The sequence below is a fragment of the Fukomys damarensis genome, unplaced genomic scaffold (assembly GCF_012274545.1).
Source record: "Fukomys damarensis isolate Sample0158 unplaced genomic scaffold, DMR_v1.0_HiC HiC_scaffold_13, whole genome shotgun sequence".
Lineage (NCBI taxonomy): Eukaryota > Metazoa > Chordata > Mammalia > Rodentia > Bathyergidae > Fukomys > Fukomys damarensis.
The window spans coordinates 33,232,213-33,254,845 of record NW_022900925.1 but is presented as its reverse complement, the minus strand read 5'-3'; the positions used below and the strand labels follow the sequence as shown (position 1 = coordinate 33,254,845).

Sequence of the window (22,633 nt, the reverse complement as noted above, 5' to 3'; positions counted from 1 at the left end):
TTTGAGACAGGGTCTCACTATGTAGTTGAGACTGACCTAGAACTCACTACGTAGCCCAGGCTGGTCTCGAACTCACAGCCATCCTCCTGCCTCAGCCTCCCAAGTGCTGGGATTACAGGTGTCTGCCACCATGCCTGGCTAGTTTTAATGCTTTTTAGTGATTTTAACTTAAAGTGTTTGTCACCACAATAGCTCATGTCTTTAATGGCAAATTGCATTTTATTGCATATTATTCAAATCAGTTACTGATGTTTCAGGTTCCTGCCTGCAGGCAGAAGGATGGACTGGGAGTCTGATGGAGGAACAAAGCAGGTGACCTTTTCTAAATACTGTAGTGGAATTCCTTGCTACTGTTAACAGGTCATTTGCATGTTCTCGTGATGTTGGCATTCTCCCCTGCCTTTTCTTTTTTTTGGAGGGGGGTACCAGTGATTGAACACAGACCTTGCAAGGCAGGCGTTGTCCCACTGAGCTAAATCCCCAGCCCTTATTGGTATTAATTCTGGAGGGATGGACAAACCCAGCCACTGCTGTGAAGGATTTACCATCATTGTAGCCTAAACTTTCAAAATATTTTTGCTTTCCTGTTCTACCTGGAAATTACCCTGTGTAATATGTTTTAAATGCTGTAGATTTCTGTACTTCAGGTCCCAGAGAGCCCAATTGTATAGATAAGAGCGAGGATGTGTGTGTATTTAAGTTTTAATTAAGTATTAGTTTGGTAGTAATAGTTCTAATACTGTCTTTTATACACCCTTCTCACAATAATGTGTGAATAAGTAGGGAGGGTTCTTTGTAGCTGGCTGTATGTATGTATGTATGTATTTTTTAATAAATAGTTTTAACTATGTAGTTTAGACTGCTCTGGAACTCACTGTGTAGCCCAGGCTGGTCTGGACTCACAGAGATCCTCCTGAGCGCTGGGATTATAGGCATGTGCCACCACACCCAGCAGCTGCCCAGTTTTAAGTGAAGGATGCATCCGTGATGCAAATCATTAACCTTATCTACTGTGAAGGTTGAATCCTAGGAAATCCTGGGGGTTAGTGCAAAGTTGCTGTTAAAGTCGATCAGCTTTAATACTGTTTCAAGGTTGACTCACCTTCTTGCCTCCTTTAGCTGTATTTTGCATTTATTTGTTTGAGCTTATTGGTATTTTGGCCTTACATAGTTCTCACCTGCTTTGGTTGCTGTTCTAAATGAGCAGTAAGGAGGAAAGCCTGTTTGTAGTTAGGGTTCACATGGGATGATTTCAGTGCCAGAGAAAGCATTAGAGGACAGAATTGTAAAATCTGGTCTGGAGCTTTTAGTAGCTTTTTATGTGATACAACAATAATTTTGTAGCTCAAATTGAGGTTTTTACATTGTGAATTTCAACATGAAAGTGATTTGTTGACTTACCTAGTTCTAATAACCTGAAATTTCTTTGGTCACTTGTTAAATTCAAGCATAGCCTTTGTTCAGTGAAGGTTTAATAATTTATAAAGAGACTAGAACTAAATATTCTTTTCTAAAATATTTGGAATGTTAGATACTGTGTTTTCATTTTTTTTTTTTTTTTTTTTTTTTTTTTTTTTTTTTTTTTTGGAGACAGGGTCTCACTATCTAGTTCAAGCAGGCCTTGAGTTCATGGCACAGGTATTGGCCCTGACACTGAAAAGTTTGAAAGAGTTAAGGCTATATTATCCATACTTTTACTTGTGAATTTTTCTTTTCCGTAAGTTATCTACAATGGCTTGGAGGGGCTGGCTTAGCTCAGTGGTGCTGCCGCCTGCCTCTCAAGCGCAAGGTCCCAAGTTTGATCCCTGGTACCAAAAAAAAATTTAAAAAAAGAAAGAAAATGGTTTGCAATTAGGAAAAATTAAAAGTGCAAAATTAGTTACTGCAGTACGTGACACTGTTTTACTAGATGATTCTGTTTTTATTTTTGCAGTATCGGGGATTGAACCTAGGGTCCTTGTACTGAGCTATTCCCTCAGACTTTTTTAATTTTTTGAGACTTATTCTGAGTCACTAAGTTGCCTAGGTTGGGCTCATTTGCAGTTCCCTGCCTCAGTCTCCCAGGATTACTGATGTGCCTGGATTACTGATCTGTACCACCACATCTGGCTGCTAAATAATTTTAATTCAGAGTTACCAAAATGTTCTTTCAGAAATATGGTATTTGCTGGGTGTGGTGGCACAGGCCTGTAGGCTGAGGCAGGAGGATCAGCATGAGTTGGAGGCCAGCTTGAACGACATAGTGAGACTGTCTCAAAAAAATAACAAAAAAAATTGTTTTCTGCCTTAGTGTATAATACATGGTAAGTGTTGGCATCTCTTGAGTTACCAGCAGTTCCTCTGTTATATAATTGCTGTTCGCTCTTTTTAAAAGCATACAAAATTAGAGCGACTAGTACAATGAACTGGCCATGTACTCCTATGCAATTCAACAGTGCCTACACATGGCCAAATTATTTATTTGTCTCTTAGCCCCCTCCAGTATTTTGAAGCAGTTTTGTCATTTCAACCTTCAGTAATGACATTATGTACTTCTAAAATATGGAGGAGGACTTTATAAAGCAAAACCATGATATTATTACAGTGAAAATATTAAGATACTTCCTATTTGTTGGCTGCTTTAGGAATTGTGTATGTAGAGTAAATGTACTTTCATAGTACATTGTAAGTACCACAGTGGGATAGGGGTATGGCTCAGTGGTGCATTGTGAAATAATAGTGGTAGTAGCAAAATAGTAACAACTACCACAGTGAGGAAAAGTATATAAGGTGGTACCGAGAGCCCACTGAATAGGAACACTGAACCCAGACTGGAGTCTACATATTCATGAGGAGGCTCTCTAATAAAGTGGCCCTTATATACTGGGCACTAAAGGATTGGGAAGAATTAGCCCAAAGGAGAGCAAGAAAGGGCTGAAAATGAGCAGTGAATTTGGGAAATTGTAGATGTTACAACTGGATCTTTCTTTTTGTTGGGTGGAGGAAAGTAAAGAGATAAGCAGGAATCTGATTTTGAGCACTTTTAAAAAATAAGAATAATCCTTGTTAAAAGTTTGGACTTCATTCTGGAACAATTGAAGGCTTTTAAGAGGCAGAGATGCTTACTGTGTGGCTGCTGTGGAAAACATTTTACCCAAAAGTTTGTATAGGTGATAGACAAGATGCAAAGGCATATGTAATAAAGATGTGAAAATAAACTACGAAACATGATCATAGTATAATTTAAACAAAATTATGCCTCCACGGGCTGAATCATAAATCATTTTATTGAAAATGTTCTGTTTGGGGTATCTTTAAAAAACTCAATTTCAACTTTTAACCAAAACTCCGTTTGCTTCTAGAGAGAATTAACACTCTACCCCTCTACACCTTACTAGGGATAAAACCTAAGGTCTCATACGTCTACTACTGAGCTGCAGCCTCTGTCCTTTTTAAATATTTTGTGTGGGTTTTGTGTTTTGTTTTTTGAGGCAGGGTCTCACTATGTTCAGGTTGGTTTTGAAATTACTATGTAGTTAGTCCAGGCTGGCCTTGAACTCTGGGTGATCTTCCTGCCTCAGCCTACCAAGTGGTAGAATTATAGGCATGCACTATCTTGCCTGGCTTGGGTTTTTTCTGGTGGGGGTGGAGTGGTACCAGGGATCGAACTTGGGACCTTGTGCGTGCCAGGCAGGTGGTGGCACCACTGAGCTAAATCCCTGGCTGGCTCCCCTCCCCATTAAGTTTATCGGTACATTTTAGGTATACAGTACAGTTGCATTCATCATTAGGATCTTGTACCTTTACATGTTGCATCTTGGTTCTTATTTTTTCCCCCATTCCTCTGCCCTCCCTTCATTCACCCCTTGCACCCTTCTCTATTTACGAAGACTTTACATTTTTTTCCTTTTCTCATATTTTTTCTTTTCCCTTCTTTCCTTTCCCTTCCCCTTCCCACTTCACCTACTCCTTTAGACTTTTTCTTCCTGTTTCACATTATCAGTTATACTATTTGAACCTTATTTATATACTTTTAGTTTTTTTAATACCAGAGAAACTATTCAGTATATACACCAGTATATCTTGTTTGTTTCACTTAAGAGTATGTCCTCAGTGTGCTGGCTTGTTCTGTTTTTGAGACAGGGTCTCCGTGTTGCCCAGGTTGGCCTTGAACTCATCTTCCTATTACATCCTTTGGGATGCAAGTGTATGTTACCACACTTAGCTTTCACTAGTAAAATTCCCTGGTATTCTTGGTTGGTTATTTATTCAGGGGATTGAACCTTGTGTGCTAGGGAAGCGCTCTACCACTGAGGTACATCTGCCAGCCTTGTGTGACAATTGAAATATTGCTGTAGGGCCGGGGATTTAGCTCAGTGGTTCGGTGGCCTGCCTCGCAAGTGCAAGGACCCCAGTTCGATCCCCGGTACCCCCCCCAAAAAAAAAGAAATATTGCTGTAATACTTTTTTTTTTCTATAATACTTTTTAACTGTCTTAAAATATAGTAGTAATTGGGGTTGGAATTTAGAAAATTTAGAATTTTATTAAGTTACTGTCATGAAATATCAGATTGATTGTTGCCAACATGAGTTACTTTGCCAGTATTTAAATGATTAGATGTGGATTTTGAATAAATTCACTCCTTTTATGACTTGTTTAATAAAATGGAACCTGAGAGGCTGAGTATAAACTCCAGGATAGTGTATGACTTATGCACGAGGCTCTGGACTTGTTCCCAGCAATGGAAAAAAATGTGGAGCGTGGTATTTGATGGAACCAACTATCCATCTAATGTTAGTAGTAACTTACAATACCAAAAGTTGTTATATAAAGCACCCCACCAGGATTTTAGCAAGGGATCTGTGCTCGTGGACGCCTGTAAAGAAAATTATGTATTATTTATTCATTTGATCATTTGAAGTCTTAGTTGCTGGGCATGGTGGCACATGCCTGTAATCCCAGTACTCAGGAGGTTGAGCTAGGAGGATCACTGTGAGTTTGAGACCAGCCTGGGCTGCATACAGTGAGTTCCAGGGCAGTCTCAACTACATAGTGAGATCTCTCAAAAAAAAAAATGAAGTCTTTGTTATTGGTACAGAACTTAGCTGACCTGACCAGTTGGGTAAAAAACAGTATGCATTCAGCTGACGCACACCCCCAGCTGATTTTTGGAGAAAGCAATTTGACAAAAATAATGGAAATTGTTAAATACATTCATTCATTCACTCGTTTATTCATTCAGTTATTCATTTATTCATCTATGCAGTACTGGGAACTAAACTCTTCACATTAACCTGCATCTCCAGCCTAATTTTTATTATTTTGAGACAAGGTTTCACTGAGGTGCTGAATTGCCCAGGATGAGCTTGAACTTCCCATTTTTGTGCCAAGGCCTCCCAGACCTGGCTCAGAGTTAAATACTTTGTAAGCCCTAGGGAGGGTTATACTGCTTACTGTTGGATTCAAATAGGTATAAAAAGGTAGAAATCATTAAGATGCTCTTAGTGTACTTTTGTGATTGGAAGAAACTGACGACCAGAAAGAACTACTGTAATGATACCTGTGTATGTTTGTGAATGCTGAGTGTGGAAGGAAGGGACCTCTTTGTAAAGGTGTCTTGGCCAACATTTCCCCAGCTGAATATTTAGGCTTAAGCCCTCAAAAACATGTCTTCCTTACATTAAATGATGTTCTCTTCTTGAGAGATTTGACTATATTATAACTATATTAAGCAGTTGCTTACACTATTTTTGTGTTTTTTTCCTCCGAGTTTAGAGCCATGGTTACAAAAGTAAATGGGCTTGCTATAAAATATTCAGACTAGAACCAGGGACTTAGCTCTGTGGCATTGTGCCTGCCTCCCAAGCACTCCCTGAGTTCCATCCCCAGCACCCCCCCCATCAGACTTGCTCCTTTCCAGCTGCCAAATTCTCCCTTAAACAATTTAAAAGTTGGAATATATGTTTCAAGACCATTCTTTTTTTTTTTTTTTTTTTTTTTTTTTTGGTACGGGGAATTGAACTCGGGTCCTTGCACTTGCAAGGCAGGCCACCGAACTGCTGAGCTAAATCCCCGGCCCAGACAGTTCTTAATAATTTAGCTAATCTTATTGGCACGTGCAGATTTATTTATTTATTTAACTATTTGTTTCCTCTTGAGTGTGTCAGTTGTCTAATGCTATTGCCAGGCAAGCTGCAATGAATGTTTTTTTTTTTTTTAATAAACTTGCATGTATGCACACACGTGTATGTGTATGTTACAGATGTACATGTGTGTGCGCATCACTTTTAGAATAGGTTCCCAGCAAAATAATGACTAAGTTAAAGAAACGCATTTTTTCCCCAAGTAGTGGAGATGGAATCCAGGGCCTTTGCAATGGTCTACACTGGCCTTCGGTCCCATTTTTATTTTTGAGACGGTGTTTTGCTAAATTGCCCAGACCGGGATAGAATTTGCAGTCTCTTGCCTCAGCATCCCAGAGTGTTGAGATTACAGTCATGTGCCAGCACACCTGTTTTAAAATGCACATTTTACGAATGTAACTACTGTATACTTAAAATGTACCAATAAACAATGAGGAATAAAAATGCACATTTTACATTTTGGTGGGTGTTGCCAAATTGTCCCTCAGCCTTCTAGTATTGTTGGAGTGTTCTTTTCTTCTCGTTATAATGCCAGGCAACTTCCCTCCCCCTCCCCCCCAGGTACCGGGAGTTGAACTCGGTTCCTTGCACTTGTGAGGCAAGCCAGCTAAATCCCTGGCCCAATGCCAAGTAACTTTAAAAAATTATTTACTTTACAGTAGTGGGGCTTGAACCCAGGGAACACTGGAACTACATCTTCAGCCCCTTTTATTTTTAAATTTTGAGACAGGTGCTGGCTGATTTGCATAGGTTGTTCCTGAACTTGGAATCCTCCTATGTTAGCCTCTCAGGTACCTGGGATTACAGGTGTGGGCCACCACATCCAAATATTTTAATTTTTTTGACAGTTTAACTTTAAGAGGCTGGAAACTTGCCATTAAATTTTTCTATTCACATGTATTTCTGCACTTTTTTGTGGGGGGGTATTGGGGATTGAACTCAGGCCCTTGTATTTGTGAGGCAGGTGCTGGACCATTGAGCTAAATCCCCAGCCCATGCACTTCTTAACAGCTAGTTTAACTGTTGATGAGGCTGGTTGTAGTGGTGTGTACTTATAATCCCAGCACTCAGATGCTGAGGCAGGAAGATCACACTGAATTTGAATCCAGCCTAAACGATAGTGAGACTCTGTCTCCAAAAAAAAAAAAAAAAAAAAAAAAAATCTGTTGATGAGATTGAACTCTTCTGGTCCCTGGTGTTGCTTTAAATATAAAATCCCACTTGTGTTAAGAATTCCCCCCCCCATTGAGTTTATTGCTACTTTTTAAGTATACAGTACAGTTACAGTCATCATTGGGATCTTGTATGTGTTGTCAAACACCCTCTGCCCCCGTCTGTCCTCTGTCCCTTTGTTTCTCAGAGTCTTTGGTTATCTGGTTGCTAGGTCCATAGTGGACATTGAGTAAAGAATCATTGAGTAAAAGACAAGTATATTAGTAGATAGAAAGCTTGTTTATTAATTTGTAGTACAGGTTTATGTCTCTTAGGGATTGCTATTAAATGCAAACAACTAGTAACTTAAAATGTGTCTCTGGCCATACCACCCTAAACACAGCTAATCTCATTTTTTTTTTTTATAGCAGTTTTATGGTGTTTCCTTTTTTGGATACCAAGGATCAAACTTAGGTCATTGCACTTGTGGGGCAGGTGGTGGAACCACTGAGTTAAATCCCCAGCCCTAATCTTGTTTTAAAATATGAGTGGTTGCCATAATTATATCCTAAGGAGAGATACTAGTTTTGGGGGGTTTATTTTTGCAGATATGTTGCTGTTGTTACACCAGGATTGAACTCGGGATCTTGCGCTTGTGAGGCAGGAGTTGGCGCCACTGAGCTAAATCCCTGGCCTGGCCTTGTGAATTGATTGATTAATTGATTTAGTGGTACCGGGAGTCGAACTCAAGCCCTTGTGCTTGCAAGTCAGGCAGCGGAACCACTGAGCCAAATCCCGGCCCTGGATTTATTTTTATTATCAGCGCTAGTAACTTCTTTTTAAGCACTTATGTACTACCAGTTTTCCATATCCTTTTGTTTTTTGAGGTAATAAGAATTGAGCCCAGGGCCTTGCTCATGCTAAGCAGGTACCACTGAGCTATAATCCAGCTCTTTTTTATATTTTGAGACAAAATTTGTCTCATTTATCCAGTGTAGCTTTTGGTCCTCCTGCCTTGACCTCCTGAATAGTGAGATTTACAGGTATGGACCACCATGCCCAGCTGGCCCTTTTAATATTTTTGGTTAAAAACTCGCCAATCCCTTGGGAGACTTAAAAGAAACAATCTTAAGTGGCTAGAATTTATTGGATAGAGAAATAATTTTGATGAGCCATTAACAGAAAGCAGTATCTTAAGGAGAATTGAAGAGTAAATAGAGAACATGGAACCAGACTGGAAAATAGATTCTAGTCAGAATTTTCTAAAATAGCTGGATGCCTTCAGGACAGGTCATCTAATTGATCTTGCTTCTTCCTGTTAAATGGGATGATTGGACTGATGATTGAACTAAATTAGCTCTTGGTTAACCTGTAGTCCTCTTACTATTTCAATGTAGCACTTAAACACACTTTAAAAATTAGTATTTTATTTTACCTTTCTTATTTATTTTTTGAGATAGGGCCTCACTCATTTATGTAGCCCAGGCTTGCCTTGAACTCACAACTCACGGTGACCTCTTGCCTCAGTCTCCGCAGTGCTAGTACAGGCACGTGACACCACACCCAGGTAACTAGTAGATTTTTTGTTTTGTTATTTTCCCCCTGGTACCAGGGGTTAAACTCAGGACTTTGTGCTTGCAAGGCAGGCTTGGCACCACTGAGCTAAATCTTTAGCCTGGTAGTATTTAGAAAATCAGACTAATGCATATGTTTCTCTCAGTATAACAAACATAATAAAGCTTACACAAACTCATTATGTGTTTTTTAATGAGTCCTTTATTTAATATGAGGAAACCAGCTGGGTGTGAGCACGCCTGTAATCCCAGCACTTGGGAGGCTGAGGCAGGAGGGTCACAGTGAGTTCGAGGCCATCCTGGGCTACATAGTGACACCCTGTCTCAAAAAACAACAACAAAAACAAGGCAGAATTGTCTGTGGTTGTGTAGCTCCTAGATGATGACCAAAATTGAAAGTATCACCCCATGTTGCCTTACTAAGCAGCCATGTTTCACTCGTTCAACTATTTTATACTCGGTACCTCTTTCACGTGTTGTTTCAGTAAGTATTGTACTGAAACACTTTTTTTTCCTCTCATTGAGTTTATTGGTACATTTTAGGTATACAGTACAGTTACATTTATTATAGGGATCTTGTACCTTTACATGACAGGTCTTGGTTCTCATTTTTTCCCCTTGTCCCTGCCCTCGCTTCACCTCCTCCTCCCCTCCCTATTTACAAACACTTGTACTGAAACTTATTACCAAAAAGAATTATATGACTTCCTGGGCCAGGGATTTAGCTTAGTTAGCTTAGTGAAAAAAAATTTCTTTTTTCTTTATTTTGGTACTGGGGATCGAACTCAGGTCCTTGGGCTTGCCAGACAGGCAGCAACACCACTAAGCTAAATCCCCGGCCCAGAAATTCTTGAAATTTGCTGGGCTTGGTGGTCCATGACTGTAATCCTGGCACTCAGGAGACAGGGATTACACGTATGTGCCGCTGTACCTGACTCTGAGGAATTCTTTATTTTTCTGTTTTTAAAATGTTATTGATACATTTTAAATGTACATAATCATATTCGTCATAGGCAATTTTTACCTGTATATGATATATCTTGCTTTTTCTCACATGTTTTTATCCTCCCTTTATCCCCTCCTTCCCCTCCTTATTTGCAAAAGCTTTATTTCTGTTTTTTCCTTGTATCCCCGCCCCCCAGGAATCCTTTAAGTAATGCCTTTTGATACCAGGGATCGAACTCAGGACCTTGCGCTTGCGAGGCTGGTGTGGTACCACTGAGCTGAAACCTTGGCCCAAATAATTTTTTGTTTTGTTTTGAGATGAGGTCTTGGGATGCTACCCAAGTTAGTCTCTAACTCTTAAACTCCAGTGATTCTTTGCTTCTGCCTTTCATGTAGCTAGAACTGCAGATGGGCTATCACCCAGGTTTTAAATTTTGGTTGTTTTTGTTTTTAGTTTTTTTGTTGTGTGTGGTTTTTTGTTTGTTTTTTTGGAGATAGAAGGGCTGTTGTGCTTGCAAGGCAGGCCGCGGAACCATTGAACCAAATCCTCAGCCCCCAGCTTTTAAATTTTAATTTAAAAAATCTTGAGTATTGGGCCAGGGATTTAGCTTAGTGGTTCTGGCGCCTGCCTCATAAGCGCAAGGGCCAGAGTTCAATCTCTGGTACCAAAAATAAATGAATAAAAATTACTTTTCTTAGTATTGGCTTTGGTGTTCTTTTGTGATGGGCTAAAGTGTGAGGCTAAAAAACAATTTAGTAATTAGAGAACAGTACGTAGCATTTTAAAACATCTCTTGAAGTTTGGAATTTCAGAAAAATTTTTAAGGGTATTGATTATCCAAAATGCATAATCTTTTTTTACCACCATTACCCCCCTCTCCCCCCTCAGTACTAGCGACTGAACTAGAGGCTCATGCATGGCAGGAAAGTGCCTGTACTATTGAGCTACACTCCTAGCCCCTTTTAATTTTTTTAAAATTTTGAGTCATGTCTTGCTGAATTCCTTAGGCTGGCCTTAAACTTGAATTCCTTTTGCCTCAGCCTCTAGTCGTTGCTGGAAATTGCAGGTGTAAGTCACTATACTTGGTTTCACTTTTAAATTTAACAGTACCTTTTCTTTCATAGGTCAGGTTGTGCATTAATAACCACCTGGTAACAGTAATGTTTTATGTGACAGAAGAGGTTTTATTTTGGAATTCTGATTAATGTAGTTGGTTTGCAATGTTACAAGGGTTAAATATGGGATAGAGCAGTTTTGGTATGTGTCTGAAATATTGTGTAAAATGTATCAATGGGAGCAAATTTTAAAAGTTCTTTCAGACTATAAAGATTTAATTTGTTGCACCCTCCCCTGCCTCACAAGTGCACGGTCCTGAATTCAATTCCCAGTACCCCCCCCAAAAAAAAAGTTGGTCTGATGTTAATGGTGTTTCCCTATAACGCTCCCTACCAAGAATCATTCAGTGAAGGATTGGCCTATATGAAAATATACATTTAGCCTGGGACTTAGCTCAGTGGTTCCGTCGCCTGCCTCGCAAGTGAAAGGTCCTGAAATAAACATTTATAGACAGAGGCTCTTTTAAGCAAAAAACATGGAACCATATTGCTTTAAATGAATTTTATCTTTTAGACAATATTCTTTAGTCCTAATCTGCATTTAAGGCTTGGTTTATTAAAGAATTAAAGTGAGAATCATTACATATTGTGTATATCTTAAAATGTCACACTGTACCTAGTAAACATACAATTTCCAAGAAACTTAGTATAACAATGTGGGTTATTAAAATGTGTAAAAGTGTCAGTTCTGGAATACATTTTTGTTGATTTTGGGAGAGTGACTAGGATGTGACAGAGAACAGAACATAAAAATACTGACAGTTCTGCAAACCCTGCACATCTTTTCCTGAAATTTAAGACTGTGAAAGTCACTGACTTAATATAGTTCAGCAAGTAAAATTGTTCATACATTTGATTGAAAGATGACTATGGTGGTGCATACCTCTAATCCCAGCATCTGGGAGACTGAGGCAGGAGGATTTGCAAGTTTGAACCCAATCTGGGCAGTTTAACAACTTAGTGAGACCCTGTCCCAAAATAAAAAATAGGGCTAGTGGTGTAGCTCAGTGTGAAAGTCCTGACTGGGTTCAATCCCAAGATGAATGCATTAAGAAATAGGAAAATATTATCCGGCACCTCTCTTAAGGATGGTTTTAGAACAACAATTTAAAAAATTAAGTTTCCTTGTTTTTTTTTTGTTTTTTCACTAGGTTTGTAAATATTATCTCTGTGGTTTTTGTCCTGCGGAATTGTTCACAAATACTCGTTCTGATCTTGGTAAGTGAATTTCTGTCTCCTCTTTCTTTTTTTTTCTATCTATGTATCTGGTCCTGGGAGTTAAACCCAGGAGTTTTGCACTGAGCTGCAACCCCACCTTTAAAATGTTTTTTAAATTTGGAATAGAGCCTAGGTTGCCTACATGAGGTTAGAACTTGCACAGTCCTTCTGCCTCAGTGTTCCAGAATCCTGGGATTACAGATGTGGGCCACCACACCTGATTTCAAATTTATGCTTTAAAAACACTTAATTTTGAAGTTTTTTTTTTTTTTCTTAAATTTTTCTGACCAAATATTGAATGTATTAATAAATGTCAGTTTAAACGTTGTGGGTTAATTAAACGTATATTTATTTCTACTTCTTCCCAGATCTTCACTAAAATGAAAAAAGATTTAAAAGGATTCAGTGGGAGAGGAGATAACATTAGAGATGTCACAGTTTTAGATGACAGGAGCAGCCAGGCATGGTGATACATGGCCATAATCCCATGATTTGAGAAGCTGAGGCAGGAAGATCACAAATTTGAGGCCAGCCTGGACAGTTCAGCGAGCTCCTGTCTCAGAGTTTTTTGTTTTTTTTTTTTAAAGGACAACAGTGTAGACTAGCACTAGAGTGCTTGCCTGGCTTTTTGAGGCCCTGGGTTCAGTCCCCAGAACATGATGAGTATCAGCAGAGGATACTAAAAGCCTGCTGAAAGGAATGCCTAACGGAAGCAAGTGTTAATCAGGGAGATTTGGAGACACCAGGTACCTCAGATAGCAGAGCTGAATCATGGGGCTGAAAATAAGAGCAATTAATTCATGTTCAGTTTTTTAACCTTGAAGCTGTTGACATAATGAGCCAATTTTCCCTGCCTGTTCTAGTAGTAGTGCCCATTACATGGCAGTAGCACTCCCCAGTTTTGTTTTGTTTTGTTTTGGTACCAGGGATCAAACTCAGGACCTTGCACTTGCAAGGCAGGCGGAGGCACCACTGATCTAAATCCCCAGCCCATCCCCAGTTTTGACAACCAAAAAATGTCTTCAGACATAACTGTATATTCCCTGGTATCCGTAATTGTTCTTAATGGAGAGCCAGTGGTTCAGATAGTTTTGTGTATCTGCTGATCCTACGTCTCCTACTTTGATGCCCCAGGAGGATAGAGGGTTATTTTCTGGAGAAACTAAGACTACTTCATCAAAACCACAAAATGCAAAACAACAACAACAAAAAACATTTTGTCCATTCTATCAGGGATGATCCATAACTAATATTCTAGGTTACAGAAAATAAGTTAATTCATTTCTTAAAATGCTTGCCTTAAAAGTGTTAGAAACACTTGAGGGCTGGAGTAGTCTAGATCATATTTCAGATACAGCACAGACTAGTAGTCAAAATGAGACTAAATGGAGTCAGCTGATCATGGACTGAAACCTCTACATACTGACATTGAAGAAACTTGAAAAAAATTAGGCTTGGGAACATGAAAGAAAGTAAAATTCCAGAAAAAAAATACAAAGCTAAGAGAAAGGATAAAATTTGAAATTGATTTAGACAGATGTATGTCTGAAAACACCCTCCAAGAAGAAGAGACAGTGAACATGTGAAATGAAACTTTGACCTTTGAAGATGGCGTCAGGTTTGAGGGATATGAGTAAATGTCTAAAGAAGCATGAAGGTGACCTAGACAACACCTTTGAAAATTCTGGGGCCCAGAAGCAGAGCTTTTCATTCAAGATGTTGCTGCTGCTGCAGAAAATAGGAGGCAAGTGGAATGCCAGAAGGCCTCAGACTCCTGCAGATGATGGCAGCAGCGGACAGCTCCTTCACCTGTCCCACTGGTCCTGGTGATGACCACATTGTTGTGATTGAAAGTGTTCCCATAAAGCAGGACGCAGTAGTGGCATGAAGCGCCAGGAACTGGCATGTCTGATGAATAGTTCCTTTTCTGCAGTGAAGGAGAACCTGTAGGAACGTTAAAGCAATGGCTTCCTAAAGATGATGTGGGAAAGGTAGAAATGGCTTCTCACGTCAAAGTAGGTGAGGAACTGCTGGAACTAGGATCTGATGATGGTGGTGGTGGTGGTGGTGGTGATAATACAAACAGTGAAGAATCTAAGTTGAGAAATGAAGTACTCTAGTAGAATCGCTGATAATAATTACTACCAAAGAAGAAAGAAAAAAGGGAGGCATCTTCAGTGCTTGTAAGAATGCTGAAAAGTTGAGAGAGAGAAAGGTCTAAGTACAGTGACATCTGATGAATTAAATGAAGGTCTCAAAGTGTTTCTAATCCATCTAATGACATAATTTGTGTTGCTGATGAAGATTAAAGAACACCAACAACCCATGCCATAAAGAAAGATAAATTAGGGACTGAGGATTTAACTCAGTGGCACCCATGCATGCCTCGAAAGTGCAAGGTCCTGAATTTGATCCTCAGTACCAAAAAAGAAAAGAAAAGAAAGATAAACTTGAGTCATTTGTAGGAAAATGGATGCACCTTGAGACCATAACATTAAGTGAAATAGAACATACAAGTTTAAATATTGCAAAGTATAAAAAAGAGCAAAATGGATCATGGGAAGTAGGGTGATAGATCTTTCTGGGGGGTAGTCAGCAGTGGACGAATGACCAGAGGTGTAACTCCGTGACCCTTTGCCTGCCTGGCAAGCAAAAAGGTCCTGATTTCAATTTGCAGTACTGGGGGGAAAAAAGATGGAAGGAAGAAGGGGACAGGAGGGAAGGATGGAAAAGCAATTAAGATGTGTTACATGCATGTGCCAACTCCATACAAGGAATGCACGTATTTTTGCATACTGCAAAATATGTACTAATAAAAATGTGGGGGAAAAGATTAAATGAATTTATATTCTTAATAGTGAGGTTCTTTTTTGCTCTTTCTCTCAAAGGATAGATATTTTCCCCCAGGGAGATGAGAAAAGGCTTTTCCTCTAGAGAAAGAAGTTTCAGAGAAGTGGTGTCTTTCCAGTAATGATCCACAAGGAATCCCCTCACCAGCCAGATTTTGGGAGTATCTTTTCAAAATCAGTTGGCTACTAAGGAAACAGCAGCCAGACATTTGAGGAAAAACCACAACATGAAACAAGACCCTTCAACATGAACAAATGGGGTGCAGGAGTGATAGAATTAGAGGTTGTTGGAGAAGCAGAAGAGACTTGTTTTAAAATATTTAGTAGGGCCAGGGATTTAGCTCAGTGGTTCCGCTGCCTGCTTGCAAGCACAGGGACCTGAGTTTGATCCCCAGTACAAAAAAACAATTTTTTTTTAGTATCTTCAGAGAAATAAGGTAAACATTTATCAAGAATAAAAGGATACTGTAAAAGGGCTCTTAAAAAATAAGAGGGCCAAGGATATATCTCAGCAGCACAGCGCCTACCTGGCAAATGTGGGATCCTGAGTTTGATCCCCAATACAAAACAAAACAGAAAAGTAAAAAAGTGCTCTCAGAAATTAGAACTAGAGATATCTGAAATATTAATGATTTTCAGATAAAATCAAGACTTTGCTGGAATGTTGGGGAATAGGACAGAAAAGATTAAAATTTGATTGTCCAGGGGACCAGGGATGTAGTTCAGTGGCACTGCTTTCTGCCTAGCAAGAACAAGGTCCTGAGTTCAGTCCCTGGCATGGGGGTGGGGTCTCATCATCCAACAACTATAATACTTGATTAATCCTTCCAGTCAGAGAATGTAGAAGAGGGAAGAAATTATCAAAGAAATATGTAAGAAAAACATTGCAATAATGATGGATATTAGTGGTCCTAGAGATTGGTTTGATGGCTGAGAAAGATCTACACTGAGGCACATCACTGTTAAGTTTCAAACATCAAGAATGGCAGTGTGTGGGTCACAGAATTGTGAATCAGAATAGCTTAAAATGTTTCAGCAACAATTCAGGAAGCTTAAAGACATCAGGGAAACACCTTAAGAGTTCTGAGTGGACATATATTTTGCTAAGGTCTGTAACATACCCAAAGAGGATGAATAATGGAAGTTTTCAGAATTGTAATGGTCTTAGCCAGTATCCCCTTATGGACCTTTCCTCAGAAAACAACACCATAATGTGCATAAACCAGGAAAAAATGAGACCAGTAAACAGCTAATACAGAGCAAGAAGGAGATGACTTCTCTACACTGAGTTTAGAAAGCAAGCATCTCAAATTGAAGCAAGACAATACTCATGGGAAAAACCCGAACTGGTTGCCTGATACATTTTGAGTCTTAAGGAAAAATATCCTTGAGATGGTTTCTGTAGCTGAGTTGAAGTGCTTGAGAAGGATTTGGGAAGAGATGCATGGAAAACAAATGAAAAATTTCCAGAAAAGCATCAAAGATCATAATGCATCTTTTGTTTGGTTCAACAGAAAATTCTATTAGCATGGTCAAAATATAAACACTAAGCTGAAGGGCCGGGGATTTAGCTCAGTGGTTCTGCTGCCTGCCTCACAAGCACAAGGCCCCCGAGTTCCAGCCCTGGTACCAAAAAAAAAAACCAAAAACAGTAAACACTAAGCTGAGGATTGTGGCACACACCTATAATCCTAGCACTCAGAAAGGCTGATGCAGGAGTATCACAAGTTGCCACTCAGCCTGGGCAACTAAGCTTTTTTTTTTTTCCTCACTGCTTCTCTGCCAGGTCTTTATTCAATTTTGTGTCACCTGTCTGGGATAGGAATTGATTTTAAGCAAGACCTCCCCCCTCCAAAAATAAATAAATAAATAAATAATAAAAGAAATGGAGATGTACTTCAGTGGGAGAGCCCTAGGCTCAAGCAAGGGCAGGGGTGGAAAGCAGGAGGGAGAGGAGAAAACAGGCTTTAACTTAAAAATTTGAAATCTAAGATAAATCAGCATAAAAATTAGAAATAACCTAGGTAAATGCCAGGAAAAATAACAAGGGTTGAAATTGCTTGCTTTTTGGAGGTAGGAAAGGAGTAGGACTTGGGGGGGTTAGTTTTGTGTTATTTTTTGTGCAGGTAATTAAAAATGATAGTGTCAGGGTCAAACCAGTGGTTCACACTATCCAAGTGTTCTTTGGAGGCAGTAAGGAAAAATTTCCTTTCTCTCCCTGCTTTTTCCTTCCCGTGGAAGTGCTCTCCATTATGTGGACCTTGAGACTTATTCTGACATGTTGTTTGCACATGATGCTCCACGCACTGCACTCAGTTTAGGTGTCTATAGATAAGTCAGTGATAAAAGACATCTGGTTTCTTTTTCTTTTAAACATTTTAATCAAGAGAAATGGTTGTTAAATTTCACAGAATAATTTATACATTCATATTTCCCTTTCCTCATAGGTCCATGTGAAAAAATTCATGATGAGAACTTACGAAAACAGTAAGTTGCACTATTTTTGTTTTCACTTTTTTCATGAAATGTAATAGTCAGGTTTCTTAACTTGTCATTATTTCCCTTTGAAACCATACCATGATTAAAAATAAGAGACTTCTAAGGTCAGGGATTTATTAGCTCAGTGGTGCGGTACCTGCCTGGCAAACAAAAGGTCCTAAATTTAATCCCCAGTCGGGAGGGGGAGGTGGAGGTGGGGGGAGTTGAGGAAAAAATAGACTTCTCTTAAGAATAGCTTCCTTATTCTGAAATATATCATTATAGAAATGGCAAAGTTACTTTTTTCATAGCTGAAATATGTCTCATAACCAACCAGGTAATGTGGAAATGATTTCCTCTAGGGACCACACCTGGTTGACCTGTCAAAGGGATTCTTTCACACCCGTTATATGATATAAAGTAAGGGAAACACTTGGAGTCTTATTCTGAGATGGGGAAATTGAATACATCTTATGGTTTGGGGCTGTATCTTGCTTTTGGGTTTTGTTTGTTACAGGTTACTGAGTTAGAAAAGAGGCTGTAATAATGAGTGCAGTTTTTGATAATGGCTCTTCCTCCTTTTTAGTTTTTCTTTTATTAGTATGTGTTTGTAATACATGATAATTATATTGATCTTGGGAAATTGATACATGATATATGTTCCCCTTCCCCTCCCCAGATCCCTTTCTCATCTCCATAAAGTCTGCCTCCCTATTTCTTATCATCTCTTTTATTTTGCTTTTTAAATTACTTATATTTGCCAGGCATGGTGGCTCATGCCTGGAATCCCAGCACTCGGGGGGGCTGAGGCATGATGAAAGCTTCAAGTTGGAGGCCAGCCTGGACCCTGTCTCCCCACAAAAAAAAAACAGAAAGAAATTATTTGTATTTTGGGTTTCTCATATAAGAGAAAGCCATGCTATATGTAACCTCCTTTGTCTGATTTATTTCACTTATCATTATGATCTCAAGATGTGCTATTTTTCTACAAATGACTCAGATTTATCCATTAGGATTGACAGTACTTCACTGTGTATATAACATGTTTTTTCTTTATTCATGTATTGATAGGCCTATAGGTTGCTTCCAAAATTTAGCTGTTATGAATTGTGTTGTGTATAAACATGGATGTGCAGGTGATACTGTAATATGTCTTTAACTGTTTGGGGAATATACCCAGAAGACATATAGCTGGGTCAGCTGGATTTTCTGCTTTTAGTTTTTTGAGGACTCTTCACACTGGTTTCTATAGTAATTGTACTAGTTTACATACCCACTGATAATATAGAAGGGTTTATTTTTCCTCTCAGCCTAGTTAGCATTTGTTGGGATTTGTTTGTTTGTTTGTTTGGTTGGTTTTGTTTTTGGTACTGGGGATTGAACTCAGGACCTTGAGCTTGTGAGGCAGGCGATGGCACCACTAAGCTAAATCCCCGGCCCTGTTGGGATTTTTTGATTTTTCGGTTATAGCTGGCTGTTTTTGCTGGAATAAGAAGGATCTCAGTGATGTTTTGATTTGCATTTCTCTACTTGTCAAAGATGCTGAACATTTTTTCATATACTTAGAGAAGCTATTTGTACTACTTTCGTTTAGAAGTGTCTGTTCATTTCAATTTCCCTTTTTCTTTTGATTGGGTCTTTTACTTCAGGGGGTCTAATTTTTTTGAGTTCTTTATATTATAGATACTAGTCCTCTGAGGAGTAGCTGGCAAGTTTTTTCTTGTTCTGTAGTTGTCTGTTTACCCTGTTGTTTCTTTTGCTGTGCAGAAGCTTTTTGATTTAATATGGTCCCATTTGTTGATTCTTGGTATTACCACTTATGTAATTGGGGTTCTATTCAGAAAGTCCATGCCCATATCTACGTCTTCGAGATTTCAAGATTTTTGCCTATTTTATCTTTTAACAGCTTCAATGTTTCTGTTATAATACCAAATCTTTTTAGTATAAGGTGAGAGATATGGGTTGAGATTCATTCTTCTGTGTGTAGGTAACCAGTTTTCCCAGCACCTTTGTTAAAGAGGTTGTTTTTTCTCCATCATACGGTTTTGGCCCCTTTGTCAAAGGTTAGAGGGCTGAAGGTTTCCTGGATTGTTTCTGCATCCTGAATTGCATCTTCATATCTTGTTTTTGTGTCAGCACCATGCTGTTTTTATTAATGTAACTTTGTAATATAACTTGATCCTGGATTGTGATGCCTCCTGAATTTTTCGGTAATGTAGCTGTTTTACTATATTGCCTATCCAGAAACGGGATGTCTTTCCATTTTCTAATGTCCCCACTTCTATCTCCCGCCCCCCAGCATTGTAATTTTCATTATAGAGGACTTTTACTTCCTTGATTAGGTTAATTCCTAGGTATTTAATTTTTTTGAAGCTAGTGTGAATGAGCTGTTCTGGTTTCCTTATTGGTGGGTTCAATGTTGGTGCACAGGAGTAAGCTTACCCCCCCCCACCCCCCATCATTATTGGAAGTTAATGAAAATGTGATAGAGGTCCAGTCCGTGGGATGATAAAAGTTTTCGGGCGGGGAATTTGGCTCAGTGGTTCCACCTCCTGCCTCGCAAGTGCAAGGATCTGAGTTCGATCCCCGGTACCAAAAAAAAAAAATCTCATAATAATTCTGGTAGCTGCCATATGAATGTGGTTTTTTTGTTGTTGTTTTGTTTTACTTTTATTAGCATATTTTAGTACATATTGTAGGGTGTTGGTGCATGTACATATTTTCTTTTTTTCTCCTTCCATGCCCCTTTTATTTTTCCAGCATTAGCTTCATTTGTAAGAGTGTATAGTTAATTATTATTATATATACATATGGAAATCAGATTAATTGGTCAAAGAACATAGAAAACATGTAAGACCGTTGTTACAGTGGTACCTTGGCTTATGAACTTAATTTGTTTCACAATTTTGGGGAAGCTGGCTGTTTGTGTGGGGGAAGATGGCCTTGGCTGTGTTGTTGCCCAATGGAGAGTTTGCAAACAGAACTGTTAGTGAACCAAGGCACACTTTTAGATCGTCTGTGCTGGATTATAATACCACCCCCTTTTTCTTCTTATCTATATTTCATACTTCATATATACTGTTTTTCATGTAACATTATGGTCTCAAGGTGCATCTGTTTTCCTACAGATGACTCGAGTTTGTGCTTCTTTATGGCAGACTAGTAATCCATTGTGTACATACCATATTTTCTGTATCCATTCATATGTTGATGGACATGTGGGCTGTTTCCAAGATTTAGCTATTATGAATTATGCTGCTATAAACATGAATATACATCATGATTGTGGTGTTTTTTGTTTTGTTTGGATTTTTTTTTTTTTCTTTTTTTTTTTTTTGAGACAGGGTCTCACTATGTAGTTGAGACTGACCTGGAACTCACTATGTAGCTCAGGCTGGTCTTGAACTCACAGTGATCCTCCTGCCTCAGCCTCCCGAGTGCTGGGATTACAGACTGCACTGCCACGCCCAGCTGTGGTATGTTTTTAACTCTTTGGGGAAGATACCTAGAAGGATACTTAGAAGAGCTGGATCAAATGGAATTTTTAGTTTCTTGAGGGATCTCCATAGTGGTTTTCATAGTGGTTTTATCAGTTTACAGTCCCACCAACAATTGAGAAGGATTCTTTTCACCCCACAGCCTTACCAGCATTTGTTAATGGATGATTTCTTCATGGTAGCTATTCTTTCTGGAGTGAGATGAAATCTCAGTGTGATGTTATTGTATTTATTGGTCCCTTGTCTTCATCTGAGAAATGTCTGTTCATTTCTGGTGCCCATTTTTTAACTGGGTCTTTAAACTTGGGAGGGTCTAATTTTTTTAAGTGATTTGCATATTCTAGATAGTGTCTTTTGTCTGAGGAGTAGTTGGCAAAATTTTTTTCCTATTCGGTAGGTTGTCTCCACTCTGTTGGTGGTTTCATTCAGAAGCTTTTTAATTTAATAACACCATTTGTTGATTCTTGAGTATTATCATGCTTGGGTGCATATTATATTGAGGTTTTGTGCATCACATTTTATCATGTTTTGCCTCTTCAGAAAAGGTTTGGGATGTGGTCTCTTTGAAACTCAGCCTTGCCTCAAGCTCATGATTATTTCGTGATTATAGGCATGTGCAGAGCATGAAAGCACATTTGCTTCTCTTTCTTGCTCTTGTATACATTCATTCTCATTCTATCTCCATCTCTCTATCTGTGGTACTGTGGGTTGAACGTTGGGCCTTACCACTGAGCTACATATCCTACCCCTTATTATTTTTATTTTGACTTTAATGTCTAAATTGCCCATGCTAGTCTCAAAAACTTAGGATCCTCTTCCTTCAACTTCCCAGATTGCTGGGACTGTAGGCATGCACGACTGTTCTGGCTACATTTGCTTTTCAGTGGACCCCATTTTAAACATGAAACTCATCATGGATCAAGTAACCAATAGATCCAATCTAATGATAGAGCTAGTAGTCTGAGCTTTGTATTAACTGTGCTTTTTGCCAAGCCTAGTTCAGTATCCTGCTTTCCCCTCTCCAGAATGAGGAACAACCAGAAATTCACTTCCTGTATATCTGCTTTGCTCTTCAGCTTAAATGCAGTAGTCTTTGAGGCTACTTAAGACAATGTATATAAGATGTAATGGAAAGAGTTGTTTTTTATTTTATCAGGTATGAAAAGAGTTCCCGTTTCATGAAAGTTGGCTATGAGAGAGACTTTTTACGATACTTACAGAGCTTACTTGCAGAAGTAGAACGCAGAATCAGACGAGGCCATGCTCGTTTGGCATTATCTCAAAACCAACAGTCCTCTGGGGTAAGTATGAAGTGAAATTTTCAGTCTTTGTACGGGTTCTTTGTTTTCTGACAACCCCAGAACCTCCTGATATCTTTGCAGTTTCTCTTCTATTCATTACTTAGTACTTAAAGACATTTTTCAGTCTTTTTTTTTTTTAAGTAAATACTGATTTTGTAAATCATAACATTTTTCTCTTACTATCTGAGTAACAAATTGAAAATAATTGAATTACTGTCCTTGAGATTCAGCATGATAGTTAGAAATATTAAGGTCATGTGTGATGGTGCATAGCTGTAATCCCAGGACTCAGGAGACTGAGGCAGGAGGATTGCCATGAATTCAAGGTGAGCCCTGGCTATAATAGTGAGTTCAAAGACATAGTAAGACCCTATCTCAAA

General features: G+C 38.9%; 1 protein-coding gene across 1 annotated transcript in view; it reads left to right on the top strand.

Annotated features, from left to right (window-relative positions):
- Positions 1 to 263: 263 nt before the first annotated feature.
- The window catches only part of Luc7l3 (LUC7 like 3 pre-mRNA splicing factor), a 33,586-nt gene continuing 11,216 nt past the window's right edge, over positions 264 to 22,633 (top strand). The window contains 4 exon segments of the mRNA XM_010620167.2: positions 264 to 312; positions 12,062 to 12,128; positions 17,425 to 17,464; positions 22,109 to 22,253. Of these exon segments, the coding sequence (XP_010618469.2) occupies positions 280 to 312; positions 12,062 to 12,128; positions 17,425 to 17,464; positions 22,109 to 22,253 (285 nt within the window). The 5' untranslated portion in view covers positions 264 to 279.